General features: G+C 41.6%; 1 protein-coding gene across 1 annotated transcript; it reads right to left on the bottom strand.

Moving 5' to 3' along the window:
* Positions 1-389: 389 nt before the first annotated feature.
* On the bottom strand, positions 390-18,360 carry tbl1xr1b (TBL1X/Y related 1b). Its single transcript, XM_079285598.1, has 16 exons — positions 18,250-18,360; positions 16,800-16,866; positions 13,725-13,828; positions 13,408-13,553; positions 13,000-13,228; positions 11,529-11,661; positions 8,890-9,031; positions 8,386-8,449; positions 8,202-8,299; positions 4,858-4,918; positions 4,354-4,475; positions 3,989-4,063; positions 3,763-3,890; positions 2,716-2,881; positions 2,483-2,584; positions 390-855 (listed from the first exon to the last, which is right to left on the bottom strand). The coding sequence occupies exons 3-16, from the start codon at positions 13,780-13,782 to the stop codon at positions 829-831; spliced, it is 1,551 nt and encodes a 516-aa protein (XP_079141724.1). The 5' UTR covers positions 13,783-13,828; positions 16,800-16,866; positions 18,250-18,360; the 3' UTR covers positions 390-828.
* Positions 18,361-19,784: the final 1,424 nt, after the last annotated feature.

Raw genomic sequence — 19,784 nt, 5'->3', positions numbered from 1 at the left:
GGTGTTTAACAGTTACGAAGATTATCTTGAATTCTTTAGAGCTCTATATTAACCTGATGAATTGTGAACACCTGAAACACATTTCTGAGGAGAGTTGCAAAAACAAAAAGGACAGTTCAGCCTTTTATTAACTGCTTTAAACTTTGTTTAAAAAAAAAGAAAAGAAAAAAAAAGTCAATTATGACACAAACCTGTTAGATAAAAAAAATAGCCGACTAAATTCTAAACCGTTTTCATCTTCTCAGCTCTACATCTGCATGTGTGAACCTTAAAGACTGCAGAGAAGTGGATGAACGGATCCCCCCCAATGATCGGCTTTGAAAAAAGACAAACGCGTCTCAACCCCCCCGACCCCTCTTCTCTCCCACCCCACATGTACAGTAATAGAAAACCTGCAGGTATCAGTAAAATCCAAATTCAAAACAACAATGTCCACAGGACATCAAATGCTGACATATGCAATATGCACACACCAACAGGGCGCAAAGAATCTTTAGAATTCTGGTACAAAGGATAAAAAGACGAAAGCAAGAAGAATCCCACGGTTTTGGTTTGCATGCGATGGGTCCGACAGGGTGGTACTGTGGAATAACAGAGACGTGTTTCCTGCTGCAGGTCTGAGGGAGCAGCAGCACCGTGTGTCCATACAGACCTGACGCATGTCTGACGCATGTGGCGAAGGTGTGGTCCTTGTGTGTACATATGGACTGTGATGGCGGGCCATGGCGTCTGACGGGACTACAGCAGTGTGGCGGACAGGCAGGGACAGTCAGTCATTTTGGCTATGTACACATTCGTAGTCGGTCCATTGCTCCCCCCTCACGAGTGTCATTTCCTCAGGTCTAATACGCAAACCTGGAACAACAGGAAGGAGGACAGTCAGACACAATCCCGCAATAGTTTCTGTGAAGCTTCTTTCTGGCTCAAGTAGGAAAGAAGCGTTATTAAGTTGTTAGAGATTTTAGTTCCTTTTACACAAAACTAAATGCACCCGGGTTTCTTTTGGAGATTCAGAGCGTAGGTCACTTAAACTATCATAAAAAGTTGATCGCGTGACTCCCCACCCTCGAGACCAAGTGAAGGTGTGTGTGCAAAGCTCCACTATCGGTGAACACAGAGGACATCGACATCGGAGAGAGAAGAAAAACTAGACAGTAAAGACTCGCACAGAGCTACGATGATAATGTTCCGTCACTGCATTGTTAAAGAACAGTTGACGTCATCAACGATGCACCTTTGAGTTGAGAAATTTCCAGCTGTGTTCAAATGTTGGTCAATCAATCAATCAATCAATCCAGAGTTTTCCATAAGCGCGAGCTGTCAGCCAGATGGCGGTACACGGAAACATTTCCAGCAGACTACCGGCACTTCCTTCCCGTTTGCTTTTTGTTTCACAGGGAGTCGCTTCTCGACCTATTGACTTAAGGTACCTCGCATCACATCGAGCAGAGCCTCATTCATGAAGCGAAGAGCTAAACTGTCACTCACTGCTTGATTGTGTGAATAGAGACGACATTATATTGCAATAGCTCTGCTGCTTTATCCCCCTTACTGCATGTTTTAACAACTTCATTCTTTTATCATATTACAGAGAAGCCTACGTCACAGAAATGGAAAAGAGCAGCAGCAGCCGAGGGTGTAGAATCCGCATCAGCAGAGAAATAACGTAATGCACAGCAGACCAGAGGACGGCTAGATTTCATGATTGAAATATTATGAATTTATTCTCATGAAATTAAGACTTTATTCTTGTAAAACTAGGATTGTTTTTACGTGGGAAATGATTCTAATGTGCAGAAAGTTTTGATCATGATCAAACATTAAGCTGAAACCCATTTTAACTATAAAAGTTTGTAAATCAATTACAATTAAGAATCATTGAGGTGAACAAGAGCCACACGGAGTTTAATTCACCAAATGAAAGACACCGGAGGAGGGAATCATGTGTTTTGACTCGGCAGACAACATTAAATGAGGAAAGTTCATCAACAGGAGAATAAATATACAGAATGCCTGAGAGCCCATTTTATTTTAGTATTTTAAATTGTCACCTGGCCCCTGAATTAAATGTTTTCCTGTACATAAATACATTCATACATTACAAATACAAGACCGTCCCACCAAAAATGTGTGTATCAATATTCACCAGAATGCAGGAAATAAAGTGTTTGTTATGGGGGAGGATCCAAAGTCTCCCTGCTTAATGTGTGTGTCCCCGGCCCGGGTACTATTTTCAACCAGCTGGACATTGTATGCACTAATAGAAAACACTGGAATAACTAAACTCACTATTGTCAACAATCTCACGTGACTGGATGTACGTGTCATAAGTCAAGCACTTCACTTTCATCACCAGCAGAACCAGGTTTGACAACAGCGTCAACCCTGATTCTTACCAGACTGGCGTAGAAGCTGTGCATAGAGGCTGAAGTGTGTGGAAGTAGTGATTATGATGCGTGAGTGACGGAGCAGAACAACTCACCGATCCATCCGACGCGCTGGCTCCTACTTTGTCCCCTGTGGCGTTCCAGCACACTTCGAAGATTCCTCCCGTCCCCCGGTAGCTGTGAACTAAAGCACCCGTCTGAAGAAAGAAACACACACACACACACACACACACACACACACGAGCAATGAAATATCTTCATCCTGTGTATTCATGCCACCAGAGATGATTACTAAAGTCTATGTGGTTAGAATTGGATTAACCCAGACCTGAGTGTTCCAGATGTGGACACACTTGTCAAAGGAGCCACTGGCGAGGTGTCTCCCATCGGGACTGAAGGCCACGCTGTAGACGGGCTCCTGGTGGCGGGTCAGTGTGTGGATACACACCCCGCGCTCCACGTCCCACAGACGCACAGTGGAGTCAAATGATGCGCTGGAGAGACGGAACAGGACGAAGAGATAGGAATCTGAACAGCTCACATTGCTTTAACCGTAATAATGCTTTTTGATAGAGTAGAGAGTTATTTTCTCAATGATCGATATCTATAAAATATTTGAAAGTCTATCTTGCATTTATGGCCGGAGCTCTGAGTTCCAGCCATAAACGCCTCCATGCAAAACTGTGATGTACGTCTCAGAGTGACCGGTGGCCGCTGTGTAGCCGTCGGAGCCCAGTGACTAACCCTAACCCTTGGAAGGCCAACATGAGATGTTACATTTGAGACACAGAGAGATACTTCTGTCTTTCCGTAACAGACCGTGAATGGCATGGTCAGTTTAGTCAATTCTGCTCAGGCACGTTAGGATTCTCGGGTTGTTTCGGTGGAAAGCCCACTCTGATCTGCTTCAGCCCGTGTTATTTCCTCGGGGTCAGTTGAGCCACGGTGGCATTCTTCACAGGAGCATCTGAAAAGCACGAACGCTGGCAGCCGGCCAACAGCTAAAAACATCGCTGAGTGCAACCGAGACACCAGAACAGGCTCTGCTGATGTTCATAGTGTCAGAGTCAATGCGCAATAATACGAGCAGCAGCATTGAGGTCAGTGTCAAATATTTTATTGATGAGGTTCTATCGAGGAATGGGAGCGCTGCTGGAATGCAGTGAACTTGTAAGTTTTCACAAATTCAGCTCGATCGGATCGTCTTAATCTCCTGATATCTCCTCATAAATATGAGAAAATCTATCAGTAATTAGAAAGAAGCTGCTGACTTAACATAAGTTGCTATTTGTGTCGTCTCGCCTCTATTGATACACAGCTACTCTGTAGCACACGAGTGTTGCTCATGATGTTCAGGTGCTGCTTTGTGTCATACCTGGCCAGCATGAGGTTGGCGCTGGGGTTATTGGTCCCGGGGCCCGTGGGGCTCCACTTGATGGTGTAGATTTCTTTACTGTGGGCCTGGAGGTCATGGACACACAGGTCCTGCTTCATACTCCAGATCTACGCCAGAGAAGAAACCAGTTAGTATGGCGTTAATCAGTGTTCACGTCAACGCACTCAACGAGGAATTTGTGCATCTGCATGTTAACTGGACCGACCTTCAGCGTCATGTCATCTGAGCAGGAGGCCAGCAAGCTGCCAGTGGGATCCCACTTGATGGCGTTCACCTCATTCTACAGCGAGTAAGAGAGAACGTTAGAAAACAATACAAAAACACAGTGTACTTGAGTGATGTACATGAGCAACGATGGAAATGACGCACTTAGTATATTGATAGGTTTTGACAATTCATCTAAAAGGCATCACAACAAGTGATATCCTGGTTTTTCAGTTGTGAGAAGGATCTTCCTCTTCGTGTTAAGACTGAATACACCAGAAGGGCTTTATTAACTCTCGTGAGTCAGTGGCAGAATCCATATTAGCGATCCTACAGTGCTTTAAAAACAGTAGTGTCCCGTCTCACCGTGTGTCCCTGGAAGGTCTTGACAGGTCTGTCCTGACCCAGCTTACACACATGGATGCACATGTCTGTGCTGCAGGAGGCAAACGTGTTGTTGCTCTGCCAGTCTACGTCCAGAGCCGGTGCTGTTGGGAGGCAGAGACAAGAGCTTAGAGCTGCTGCAGCAGTGACGTATGTAGATACGGAGGAGAAAAGATGGCAGGAATATCGTGGTCTGACAATAGTGTTGGTATTGCCACATTGGATCGGATAATTCACTTTAACAACACTTAAAAAGGGGCGGACATGTTTTCTGCAGATTCACTGTCACACTCCATCAAGAGACGATGTCAGAATGCAGAGCTGTTGTGCAAAATGTGTAAAAACAAGTTGGGTTGAATGTGTCTCTCAACCATATCAGTCACAATGTGTAAGAGGACTTAAATAATATCTAATCTGTCTTAAACCAAAAAAAGACTCTTGCATGAAAAGTCACATGGAACAATCCAGCCGACTCCCGTCACTCACCCGAGTGGAAAGGAAATTGTTGTTTTGCCTCTCCCGTGTGGGCGTCCCAAATAATTGTGGTCTGTGTGGAGGAGGAAATTTTCATTATTTATACTAAACCAGTAATGTTCATGTTATAAAAGCAATAAAAACATCACATAAATATAGAAAAGGTGCTCTTATTTAACACCAGTTGACCTGAATAATGGTGATATATCACACACACATGCCGTTTTATGCCTCAAAGACTCAGAATGTGTGCTGTGCATGTCGTTGTACTTCTGTACACTAGATGGCAATGTTGAACACAAGACGTGAGCATGCCTCGTTATTGGTGGAGATGATCCTCTGTCGCCTGTCAGTCCGTGACATTTGGTAAGTGTATGCAGACCCTGACATGCAGGTATACACTGAGGACAGTGCACAATATCTGTATAGAGCCGTCTATGGTCTGCATGCTTTCCCTCGGCATAGCTGATGAAGTTTACTTTAACCTCTTTTATGCCAACCCTCTATACCAGGGGTCAGCAATAGGCCGGACGCCGTCGTATCTGGAGCTACAACCGATAATTGTTCAAAGCATCGCGGCTTTAGTGAGATCGTAAACACACCGGAGAGAGGCGGGATGAGAGGCCGAATAGTCGGAGAATTACGTGAGTCACAGAAGTTATATCACGTGGCGTTCTCCAAAAAGAGAGATGTTAACAACAAGGCCAGAGCCTTTATCCATTTTAGCCAATGGAAAGTGTCTCATATGTTCAGAGACCGTGGAGATTATTAAAAGAGGGAATGTGAAGCATCACTACGAGACAAAGCACAACTCTTGTTGAGCAAACGTACCCACTCACATCTAAAACGAAGGCACAGATAGTAAACAACCTCAGAGCCCAATATGATCGATCCACCAGATTCCCAACATTCATTCACGGTACAACAATGACCCCTGCAAACTATATTTATACTTTAATTTAAGATAAACTTTTCAAAAGCTTTCCGTGATGTATTTTGTTTTAAATTCAACCCTTATTTTACTTGAAATGAGAGATTATTTATTTATTATCAAGTATGTATTATGTCAAATTCATCCAGTTCAATTAGAAAACCTATTGTTGAGATATTATTCAACTGAACTTTCTTAATTTGATTTGACAGTCAGTTGTCGACGACATACAGAAGTTAATACCTCAATATACAAATTAGGGACAAATCAGAGCGCAAGTTAAACATTGTTGTGATGTTCCGGACCTTTGCATAAAGTAATTATCTCGAACTGGACCTCGTTGAGTTATATTTGAATACCTCTGAGTCAGAGAGCTACAATGCGATTATAAAACGATTATCGAGTCATCTTGATGCATCAAAATATTCCGATACATGATTTATTTCTGCTACTTTTAAAACACTGCATATTTGTAATAATATATGATGAAAAAAAACAGGTGAATTTACCTTCATAATCTTAGAACAAATAGAGAAGATTTATCAACTGGAGTGTTACATTTGAAAGTACTTGAAAGTAGTTGAACCAACATGAAAATAAATTAAATTGGGCCTGTCGTAGTAAAAACACAAAATTCAGCCATAACAAGCGGCCCTCATTCACAAATGAATAATATAGACTTCTCTTGAAACAAATCCTCCTGTTACAGGCAATGAGCATTCAGCTCTCGTACAGAAACAACGCGTTCTGAAACACGTGGTGAAACTGTACATACAGCGATAAAGTGGCCGGTTACGATCACACACGATTCTGTGGCAACAACTGATGTCACGTATCGCGTGGTTCTACCCGACCCGCTTCCCTCAGTGACTCCATGACTCTAGCTTTGGTTTGGTTGGAGAGTATCGATGCGATGTAAACATGTTGAGATGAATGTTGTACCTCGGTCCCAAAGTGTGCAACATAGCATGAAAGCTCGGATTCTCAATGACTGAGTCGGGGTGCTCCAACACGTTAGCTTTAAAGCCAGAGGGTGCCGGTCGGGATTGAATCCATATTCGGCTGCTTTACCTCACCACAACTCCGCTAGTATTTAGTCTAGTTTAGAACGTGAACAAGACGCACGTGTGTTACCTCTGGTGCATTCAGGGGCAGCGGTAAGGAACGGACAGCCCGGTGTCTCAGAATTGTTACACGTGATCATAACGAGAATTGAGTTTTAAATTTAAGATTATTGAGTTTTCTGCATCGAGTCATACATCATCTTTCAAGAAGCGATTTCTTTCCCCACCCCTACTATAGACGGTGTCATTTCTCGGAGGGTCAGGGGGTCTTCAGGGGGAGATAGTAGGTCAACAGGATTATGCCAAATAGAAGGGCTATACTTCTGGAACCTGGAGATTCATGAGAGATACAGCTCTGCACTGTGTGTCTGTAATAAATAGTGTTTTATTGAGGCGTCTATTCAAATGTTGAAAGTGTATATACAGGCTTAGAAATGATAACTATTCCACATTAATTCATCATAAGTTGTTGCAGCAATTTTTGGGTTGATTTTACCACTCGAGAATTGGTATAAAACAAACTGCAAAAAAACAGAAGACACCGAGACCTTGAAGAACACCATAATAAAAATCATCCTGTGATTTGGTATCAGAAACTTGACATTTGAAGATTTCTGCAAGAATTGCATTTTTTGGAGATTGGATCTCGATTACTTCTGTTCAGGAAACATTAATTCTCAACATACCGAGGAAAGCCATACATCCTCTGAATTGAGAACAAGATGTTTGCACAGCAATATAAAATAGATATTAGAGGGGGAATTACAACCTGTTTCACTTTCTAACACTAGCTCTAAGCAGCTTATTATATATTATTAAAACTCCTAATGCCAAGATTATTTTTAATTAATAATTTTAAGTATTAAAACAAAATACAATCATCTACTTCCTAATCATTTGTATCGTGTGTTTTTATGCAAATAACCACTAGATGACAACAACAAAGTAAAAAGATAACATTTATCATTTTTAACAGTTTACACTGACTTCTTATCAAATGAAAATACTTTGGGACGGCGGTGAAAGACGTTAGTCTAAAGCTTTGCTGTCAATTATTGTTCTTAGAAAGAAAATTGGAAATCGCCAAAAAAACAGAATCAGCAGATCATACTTAAAAAAAAAAGAAAAAAAAGAAGAAGAAAGAAATCGGCAAGAAAATTGCAATCGGTGCGAATCTATAAAAAACACCAACTAACAAACTCCTCCAATCAAACATGTATCACATTATAGAATCATCACTGTGTTACATCCCACCTCAACATAGTGTTATAATACGTCACATTTTAAGGTACCTTTAAAGTTGCTCACAACGTCAACGTTATTCTACTCTAAACAATAAAGCTGGAATCAGTGAGCCTTACCTTGTCTACACCAGCACTGAGGATGAAGTTTCCTTTGTTATTCCACTTCAGAGCAAATATCGGACCTTTGTGCTGACCCAACGTACTGGCCAGGTTACCTGAAAATATCAGAAACGTAACACAGCTTAAAAAGTGAGCAGAAACATTTCATCATCCATGCGTCCTTGCAAACCTATGATCTTACCGTCTTTGGTCCATATTCTAGCAAAGCCATCATACGAGCCTGTTGCTAGCAACGTTCCCTCGCTCTGAAACAAGGAAAGCGTAGATTCTCATTAGTTTCAAGTCAGCTGCATCTTTCTCAGTTTTACACATTCTTGTTCGGGCAGAATTGGGCCTGGTTTTACTGGTATAGTCCACTTAAACAACGAGACACAGGAAGGTGTAAATAGTTCATTACAGACAATATATTAGTGCTTATTTGACGTAGAGAAGTGACTTGTACTACTCAGAAAAAAAAGGTTTGGAGCTGAGCTGCATCAAAAGCCCCCCCCCCCCCATGGGAGTCACTCGCCCCCATATATGAGGAGGAAGGAATGCCTTCAGCAGAAGTAGTGGTCACAGTCAGGCGAGCACACACACACACATACACACACACACACCTGATTAGATTACTCTAAACTGCACTCAGTGGAACAGACACACATACGTCTACTGTTCAAATACACACACACACACACACACTCACATTCCAGTCTAGTGAGGTGACGTCTTTGTTGCTGGGTACGTCCTGACCCCCTTCCCGTATGCAGTGCCTCAGAACCAGCTGAGTGGACCCGCCTGCACTGTTCTCAATCAGGTTCCAGATTCGTGCTGTTGAGTCCCCGGACCTGTCGAAATCAACACACACACACACGCACACACACACACACGCAGACACAATCAAAACATTAGACACGCATCATGGCTTTGACTCTTGAAATCAGTACTGAAAGTGATATAAAACTGACCATCGTTGCTCTTGAGTAGTGTTGGGGTTAGAATGCATTTTATGGAACCTGAACCCAGTATCAAATCCGAAATCTTTTTAAATCCCTATCAAACCTTTTCACATCATCTGTTGAGGAAAAAGGAGAAAGAAGTTTTACAAGCACAAAACTCATTAGCTTTAACGTGGCCCCTAACTTAACTTACAGGACTGGGCCTTTAGTCTTTGCATTTGTCTCCATGTTCTTTGAGAGCTGTGCTCGTGCTGTGAAGCAGGACGGCTGAATACGTTACTTAATCAGTAAGTTGACGTCTCTCAGGAGAAAGTTTAAGATGATGAACCATTCTTGTTCTTGATTTAGTTTTTTGTTTGACAAAGTAAAATCAATTTTTCCTTTTAACAACAGCATCGCTCCATGGGCTGTGAAGGTAATCGATGTTCTGGATTACACTCAACTGATCATTTTGGTTTATGGTAATGGAAATTTTTATAGTTGGAAGGGTGTCGATGGGGCAGTAAAGTTATCACACTAATTCACAACTATTTCTCACACATCAATAACTTATTTCAGGATTTGAGTGTAGATTCTCTCGATTCAAGTGAAATAAGGGCTGGATAAAGAATAAATTACATAACAGAAGGCTTTTGAAAAATATAGATGTTAAATTAAAATAATACAAAAATGAATTGAACTGACTTGTCCTGCAGCTTTGAATTCAGTTCATTCAGGTGTGAAAAACAGCCACGATATTATATTCTTCTCATTTTCAATTAAGATAAATTTGTGTGGTGGGATCTGTGGTTATTAAACCACTTGCTTCAGCTCTATTCCTCTGTTAACTGAATTAATGCGTTAGGATTCTGATCATATTGGGCTCTTAGGTTGTTTACTATCTGTGACTTTGTTTTAGATGCGAGTGGGTAAGTTTGCTCAAAAGTCGTGTGCTTTGTCTCGTAGCGGCGCTTCACATTCCCTCTTTCAATAATCGTCACGGTCTCTGAACATATGAGACACACTGGGTTTGAACTGCCCGTGCAGAATGAACATTTATGAGTCTGTCCACTCTTGGTTAAAGGTTCAGGTCTCTCTGTCAACATTTGTCTTTTTGGAGAACGCCATGTGAAACAACTTCTCTGACTCACGTACTTCTCAGACTATTGAGGCTCTCAAGCTGTGTGTGTGAATCTCCCTCAAGCCACGATGCTTATCAGAATACCCACATCCGATTGGTTGAGGAGCATCACCTGATGTGTTTTACAACGCATGCAGTTAGTCAGTGTGTTTCCTGAACGAGTGCTGCAAAGACTAGAAATATATATGATATATATAAGAAAGATATATATAGAAGCAGCAGCAGCAGGATGCCACGGGCGTTGTCTCTTTCCCATCCGTCACGGCAAATTGGAATCAACACTTAATATCTGTATGTTTCATAATAGTCTTTTGTCTAGTGTGATATACCCCTGGCTCTTTTGTTAATTTGTATACTATCCACTGTATACAGACTACGTTCTTTTGTTTGATTAAAAAATAAAAAAGTATCGTTAACGAGTCAACTAGTGTGAAATAACATGAATCCATGGGTTGGTTTTCTTCTTTTCCTCACAAATTTTGTGAGTCACCAGCCGCCTGGATTTGACTTCTTTTCCATCTGTGTGACTGCTCAGCAATGAAGGCAAACATACCGGGAGGTAAGCGTGGAGATGTAAACATATGACAGCATTGAAGGAGATTTGTTTGAATTGGGGACTTACAAAGTTGTGCATTTTGCTTACTTTGAACACTCAAAATGAAAGGAGAATTCAGTGAAAAGCAGTATTTGCAGTTTGGCCCGATCAGCTCAGAGACACAGTGTGAACACAACCCAACTCTACTCGAGGCCATTTGTCTGGTTTTGCTTAAGACAAACTTTGACATGTGGCACTTCAAATCCACTATTAAGCAACACAAATGTGGTACAAAATTCATATGGAAAGGGAAAATGACAGTAAAAATAAATGAGGAAGGACTTGTGAAGACAAGCTGACTCTCCTCACACACCTGTTTTCCATTAACAAGACAAAATTGCCCAATTAAGAAACTTTTTGAAAATTAGCTATCTGACCAATAAGAGATAAAGATTGTGCTTTAACTCCTGGAGGTCCTTTTAGGTTAAACGAGTAAGCCTACTCCTGGACCAGAAGGACTACAGACCACTTGCTACTGTGTGTTCAAATCATTATGGTTAAAGGATGTCGTTAAAACTGCTTGTGTACTGAAGAAAATGCTAATAACTTGACTAACTTGTATTCAAGTCACTTGACTGTGGCTGTAATAACGACATGTCTCCATGATATTCTAAACACTGCATGACCAGTGACAACCACGGGGAAGTGATGGATGATGTGGAGACACTGACCCGGAGGCGAGGAGGTCGTTCACTGGGTTCCAGGCACAGATGAAAACTTCGGATTCGTGTCCTCTCAGCACCATGGCTTTACTCTGGGGGATCTCCATGTCCCCGTCCACCTCCATCATCTCCGAGTGGTAATCTATAGAAAGGAGTGAGAAACAAAAACATTGACCACATGACCGGATTCATCAGATATCGTCCTATTGTTCGGAACATGAGGATGCAAGGGTTATTAACATGTGATTAATCACCGTTCCTAGTAAAATAGCTTATTAACTTTGAAATTAATAGCCAGTGTTTTCCTACTTTTTTGGGCTACTTTCTTTTTTTACGGCTAAGTATATTAACAAAAACACATTTTAATAAGGACAGTCTGACATCATCTGATTTCCTATGAACCAGACCAGTCCCACAGCAGTGCACACGTACGTCATCGACTGCTATTGTTAATTCAAAGAGAACAGCAAAGGAACTGTTTCTAGGCTCAAGTAAACAGAGTTCAGAGTGAAAACCAGCTGGAACACCCGTCAGCTGCAGACTTTAAGAGCACGGTGTGCCTGTTGTTGAATGACTAAGAGTGTTTGCACCAAACTACAGCTTGTCCAAAAATAGGCACTATGAAAAGTTAAAGTTATGGCGCCCATGTAAGACACTTTGGGTTAGTGAGCTAATGTTGGACTCGTCTTTAGCCCACAAGAACCTGAATCCATCCCTCAGCAACTCTGTAATTTGATTCTGAAATCCGGTGTCGTTATTGTGATTAGAATACGTCGGGAGAAGGAGGTGGTTTTGAGGGAAAACAACCAGACCACATTTTTCCCTTTTACGCTAAAACAAACAAACAAACAAATGTGTTCTGGGAAAGAGTGACTAAAAACATGGAGACTGTTCTACACAGGATGGACAACACGAAACAGATGTGCAAGTGTGAGGAAAACACCATCGTAGCTTTGAGTAATACCAAGCAACCCACAGACTACACAAAAAAACAAATCCAAATGTTGTACTGCAGCTGTCAGGAGAAAGGCAAATAGCAGACACACACTAACAGGAGGTGGTAAACTTTAACGCCATGCAATAAGAAGTGTCTTACAATCTTACATTACATTCTTTTGTCCATTTTTTGACTGATAAAAATATCAACGTGACCATTTCCTTCTGTGTTGTTCTTTGACCTCCCACCTTTTATCAACTGTCTGCAGCATAAAGGGAAATGTACATCCCTGACACACATTCAGGTGAGTGGAGACAAAAATACGCAGTGACAAATCAAAAACCAGATAAAGGGGTGAATGCCAAACAGCTTCCACTGCATCTTATAACCATGAATCAGATTATGTCGAAGCATTTAACGATGGAATTAAATCCTGCATAAGAACATAAAACATCTCTGGCACCATTTTTTCCCTGCCTAGCACAAGAAAACACATCGTTCGAAGCAGATTTAGAGATTGTTTACAATCATGAGCTAGCTTACTGGCTAAGGCGTGGGATCCGTTTTCCTCCCCGTTGGCAGCGCCCTCTCCGTTCTTGGTGCTTCCCTGGGGCCCTGTGCCGCTGCCACTGCCTGCCGCCTGCTGCTGCTGATGCTGCTGCTGGGCCATCTTGTCCCTGTAGGCCTGCTGCCTGGTTTGGACGACATCTGGCATCACAGCATCGATCAGAGATAACGACTCTATGGGCCGCCCGTCAAACAAGGTCCCGTCCTACAGAGACAACACCATTTTTATATTCATTATCCTTCATATCATCCACCGATTCACTAAAACATAGAGTCCAAACAGACGAGCTGGAGTCAAGATGAAGCTGACAGTGCACCTCTCCTTGCCAGCGTGTTGTAGAGTTACACTAATAAGTAGTTGACGGTTTAAAGAGGGAGCCTGACCTCATTGATGCTGACTTCAGCCTCCACATACTGCAGGCCCTTCTGGATGATGGAGATGAGGGCAGCAGGGGGCACAAGGGCTCCATTGATGTTGGACTGGCTGATGTGGCTCTCTATGCCAAAGGTGAATGCTGAGTGGGAGAAGCCTGGAGGACGCATGGATAATATGGAAGGTAGGAAGGAGTGAAAGATCAATTACAAAAAGTCCAAAGCAGCATTAAACATTATATTTGAAAGATTAAAAATGTGCAATTCCCAGCAAATATGACTGCATTCAGAGAGAGATTTACCTAAAAAAAAAAAAATGCAAGACTTACCTGACTCTTGCAGGTATCTGTAAACCAGGAAATTGACTTCATCACTGCTTATGCTCATTTTTAGTCCTGGTGATTAAACCATTGGGTCAGCATAGGATAGGAGTCTGTAAAAGCAAACCACAAAGCAGGGAGACTTGCTTAATTAACATGTGGTGGTGTTACACCACATAGAACTCCTGAAGGAAGGTTTGAGTAGTATCTTCATCACTCAAATGCCGGGTAATGATAGTCAACAGTAAGATGATATGCAGGGGCACTGTGCCAAGAGTTAAAGAGAGCCATCTCTCTCTCTCTCACACACACACTAAGGACGGTGTTACACTACGAACTAACTACATAGCTCACTAACAAACTGGCACACACCGTGATAACTGAGAAGAGAAAGAAGTTAAAACATCACCTTGCTTGACCATGATCTTGCAAATTCCATACAGAGAAGCAGGCTGTGATCTGCCATTTGATGCACAATGAGGTTTCATTCTTTCTCAGTTTTGTTGGCTACAGAAGCCTTCTGGCTCTAGGCAGGGCACCAGTTTCCATTCATTAACCTACAACTGGAAATAATTACCAGCTGCCTTCACAAGGCAGGCTGAGTATTTTGGACTAAAACGTCTGGAATAAATGGATTTTAAATCTCAGCAATAACAGATCCTACAGTGCTTGCGTCTGGGCTCCATATTTATTCATGCAGAACCCGCACTCTTGAAATGGGACTGTGGAAATAAACAAGGGGTCTGGACCGGGGACAGAACCTCCACTGTTTCCATCCTGCCAGCCCGCTGAAAAAGTCAACATGTCTCCTGCCGTTTCCCAGAGGCTGAGGTCCAAGACCAACTAAACCAAGAGGCATGGAATCTAGAAGAAGCCTACTAGCCATCAGGATTCAGAGAGTCCTGATGGCTAGTAGGCTCGTGTTTCTAACACCGAAGCACGACCACTAGAACTCAGCAAATGGCTTCACTTCTGTTAACCATAAAAACAAAAAACTCTCTCCATAAAATATTGCATAACTCCAACTAAATGTGTTTTTTCTGCTGCACCACTACCGTAGTCATGGTCTTAAAGAGTGTTGTGTTTTTCCATAACATTTTGTTTCAGGGTCAGTGCAGTTATGCTGACATGGCACTCTTGCATATCTGACACTAGCCTGTTTTGAAAGGGTGCCGGCAAACGTCATCGCCATGGAAGTGATGCAGGAGCAGTGAACGGGGTCAGAGCTCACTTACAGTAATATGTCGACCATTCCATGTGGCTGACATAACGTCCAATATTTGATTGTTTTATGAACTTCAGCATTGATTAAGAGCACTGACAGATCACTGCTTATCTAATTATGCCTGTGCTAACGAGACACAAGCAAGTTACACATGCAAATGACATAACCTCCTCGCATGACTGAATCGTGTTATCATTTCACAATATCTTCAGTTATAGGTGTAATAAGAACACATAGGACATATAATAAGCAGCTAGCAAAGTAGAAGGTGGGCCAATACAACAAATAAGTTGTCATCAGAATTGCTCAGTTGACTTTCAAGTCTATGCTATGAAATGTGAAAGCTTAGCACATTTATAATCAGAATTATAACTCCCCAAAATGTGGGGCTATGAAGTAGCTGTCTGTCAAACTGAGATTGGCACAATCAACTCGAGTGGAGAGATTTAAGGATATTTAAGTCATTGACTGGTAATGTGAGTTAGTCTCACATTACCAGAATCCCAGACTACATTTGAACAGTACCAACATAGTAGTGAGTGAGTCTCTTTTACGGATCACTGACTGAGAGAGATGGTTGGTACAATCTTGTTTTAAAATTATTTATCACATTTTACACTAAATGAGTTAGAAAGTGTATTAACTTCAAGTTCACTTTCCAGCAGCAAGATTATCTTGTCCCTGATTTGCATTAATTCTAAATGGTGAATGGTAGTTAATAGAGTATCAAGTGCAATTCGATGTGTGATGTAGCATGCAGTTTCTCACAGGAATTTTGAGAATAAAAACGTTTTGAAAATCATTTGGCAGCACTACAGAATCTTTTAAGTAATAAATCACTGTCCTGTTCGGCTACAACGCCACATTTTGCTTCACTCACTCCCAAAACAACTTCACCTCAAAATGATAGCAGACCACCTCTGTGTCTGATGCAGAATTCCAAAATAAAAACCCTCTAACATGTCATGTACAAGCTTTGTTCCCTACAATCAAATACAATAAGTTATTTAAAAGCAGCTATGATATTCATAAACATGTTTTTAAAAAACCACTGCTGCACACTCCTAACCAACATATATTTGGTTCAGGTGCCATTGTTTCAGAATTGTAGCTTCCATAGTCGTGCATCTGTTTTGAACAGTGTCCCATATGACAAATATTTCTAAATGACAGACACTGCGAACTACTGTTTGGGTCACAAGGCGTACCGAACAGAAGACGCATACCAAATGGTTTGGGGCGAATACACATAGCGTTGCCTCACTACACCAAACCTTGATTACTGTATCAAGTTAGCAGTGAAACCACTAGACTAATAAAATGACTGAAACAACATTATGGTCTCAAAACGACAATGAAATACCACCAGTGGTATACGGCCTTTATCAATCGGTTTCGGTCCGTCTTAATTCTTGTTGTGGTACGATATATTCTCACAGAGAGCTCACTCTCTGTTTTAACCGAAACCAAAACAATCACGAACCCTCAGCTTATTGCTGAAACAACAAGGAGTTACATTTACAGGCAAGTGGACAGTTCTAGTGGTAACATAGAACCACTGTGCAAACAACTGGTTATTAAAGATATTTTAATGTGATTTGACTATGCATAATTTGTTCAACAAACGCACAACAAACCATTTAGTTTGGCGCCCGATCTAAACCTGAAGGTCTTGAGTGAGTCATTCATTCTGACACTGATTGGGTACAAAGCTATATTACAACCACTCTCTTCTCTAGAAGACTACAGACACTTTGCTGTAGCAATGTGATCTTCCAGAAAGCATACAACCAAAGAAAGATGCAAAACAAGTGTGGAAAAACAACAAAGGTGTGACATTAAAGAGTGAGGTACCCTACCCATGTGATCGAGATGTCTTCAGATGTGCATCAGAGCTCCGTTCTCCTCAGCAAGAACTCGCAGCCCCTGAGTAAAAAAAAAAAAAATTGAATACTTCCAACTGATGAATTATACTAAAGAATCACAAGTGGGCATCACATCTGGATCCTAAAATGCAGATCTATGAAATCACTTGCATTGAACATGTTGATTTTCTCAATATTGTGCACCCACTATCTCCCACCATGTATGGTAGTTTATTAAGCTGCCCAAGTAACACTTTTCTCATGTTAATGTATTTAAATCTTAGTTACGCAGCATAAGAAGCATACAGGCACATACGATTGTGTATCTCTATCGGTGCTGTGACAAGTTATCTTAATTACAATTGACATTTTAGCAGCAACGTGTGGGTGAAAAAGGATGAGAGCAGAAAGTGTAAAGAACAAAGGGGTGTGTCACCAAACAATGAAAGTAACTGGGTCAGCAATATAGAAAGCCCAAACAGCCTGTTACACATGGTGTAGCTATACCTGAATGATAGTTATTAGAGGGGACGTATGCTGATGTATTGTACGGAGTAATTACAACTTGATGAGAGACATTTTAGATGCTTGCTCCCTACAATTGTAACCAACATCTTCACTTCTGGTACTGGATCACCAAATGGGGGCCAAGGGCTGTAGTGTCTTAGTCGCCATTTCTTTCATGACTGTTGGGCCTGGTTCAGGGTCAGATTGATTTCGTGCAAGTTAAATGCATACAAGGTTAAGTCTATGCTAATCTGCCGGTCGCTAAATTAACAAAATAGCTACTTGAAATACATGACCCATCCCCCACACACACAGTTGCGAGTGAATGGGCTGAACAAACTAGTGTGTACGTTACCCGACGTGCTGTGTGAGGCAGAATCCAATGACTTAAAATGTACTTTATTACTGTGAGACAGGCCTGAATCAAATGTCCACCTTCTTCCATCAATGAAAATCTGAAATGTATTGCAGCGCTGTCTCTGTAAAGTGCAACAATCATTGACCTCGTTACTGTTGTAACTTACTGTAATGCTACGCTGAAAATCGTCCGCATGTCACGGGTCACTAAGTGGATGTACTGAGAACTGACAACAGGCTTTATCGGCGCTAGCTCTCAGGTAATTGTCAAATGAACATGATCTACTTGCGTCTTCGCGTTTACAACTGTAATTGGCTGTTAATTTACAACCAAATTTACCGCGGGGGCCCCATTCGCACTGTCATGACCTCACATTGCGGGACGTTAGCACGCGAGCTAACACGCGAGTTATCGTTAGTTTTGCATTGGTGGTGGTTGTAAGTTAGCTTATTTAAACAGCATTTCTGACGAGTACAGTGAGCCTAGCTTGACGTCGCTCTAAACCTGCTAGCACGCTAGCTAGGTTGCTAACACTAGCATGCTATGCTAATGACAATGTTGCTATAATCTCGTACCTACTTGGATAAATTCAATAGACGATATCTTCCACAGCTCTTGTGTTCAAGTCAGACCATGTTATCTCTTTAATCGATTGCAAGACAGTTTTTTACGCACGTGTATAACTATCGATATGTTATATTTAAACTTAAGCCAGGCGGTAAAGACCCAGCAACGGCTTCAGACGTTAGATTCAGTGGAGTGACCAGTCATGCAAAAATGAGCTGCCTGTAACTAGTTATTTCAAAGCGCCGCTTTCGAAAGCTCAATGTAATGAGCTGACGACGACAATGTGTTCACTGTCTCCTCGATCAAATACGGCATAGTATGATGTGTCATTTATGTAAGAATACTGGCTAATACATGTATACGTCACAATAGCAGTATTTCTACCTGGCATTACTAGGATATAGTGACTAACCTAATTTCCAATAGCACCAAACAACACCTCGTGGTTTGCTGAAGTGAAAGTCGCCCTCACACGTTGATTAAAATTAGCTCCTGGTCCGTTTGACAGGTTCACAGCAAAATGGAGCCACATTTCCTCGTTGAAACCGACCAATGAGATGGAATTGGAAAAAAAAAAGATCCCGAGGCCTCTGGAAGTTTGTCCCGCATCCAAGCACTAGTCATAACAACAGTGTTCTCGCCCATCCCCCACTACACCCCATTTCTGCTTGTCTGGTCATCACTAGCCATAGATTAATGACACCCCACCCCCGATCCTTTGCTCAGTCATTCAGACTGGGAAAGCCAACAACAAGCTTACATCATCATTGCAAACTGTGTTTTACACAGTTTGTTTTGTTTGTTGCTGTGTACATAATCCATAACTATATTAATATCTCCAATGTTCCAAACGAAGATAATTGCCTGAAAATATTCATGCACCGATCATGTAAGATTTATGAAATATCAAGGATTTTCATGAGTAAAAAGTGTGTGCTGACCTTCAAAATTATGTATATCGTATCACTATTAGTGATAATGTAATTAGTGGCTGTCCCCATTTAAGTGTCTGCACTGCTCCAACCTTTTCTTATGTGAGATGATGAAATAGCATGAAATGTTGAATTGGGGACCATTAAAGTAGTCGAACAACAGCAGCAAGTGTGCAGCATATTCAGTATATCTTTTTTTGCAGTGTTTTTTCTTTCTTTCTTCTTACCAAAAACGTAAAATACTCTGCTGGGACCACAGATACCCTTACAGCATCCCCTATTTATTTATCATATTCTGTGCATCCTCACAAACAAAGAACAACCATAACTTTAAAATAATGTGTGTAATTTTGTGAGGCAAATCATCTATCAATGCAAAAATGGCCTGGCATTAGCCAAGTTAACATTGAAAATATAGCTGAGGTACAGCATTTGCATTGCCATCACATGGTAAAAGTCTACCCTATCTGATTAAATGTGTTGTTGAGGGATGGAGTATTTGTCAGACGCTCTGTACCACTGCAGTCCACTGACCTTTTGCCTCTGCTTCCTCAGCCTCTGAGGAGCTGTTTGATCCTCCCACTTCATTGTACCAGTGCTCATCTGGCCCTTTGT

This window comes from Melanostigma gelatinosum (genome assembly GCF_949748355.1).
Source record: "Melanostigma gelatinosum genome assembly, chromosome: 15".
NCBI classification, from domain to species: domain Eukaryota; kingdom Metazoa; phylum Chordata; class Actinopteri; order Perciformes; family Zoarcidae; genus Melanostigma; species Melanostigma gelatinosum.
This window is presented reverse-complemented; position numbering and strand designations above follow the sequence as displayed.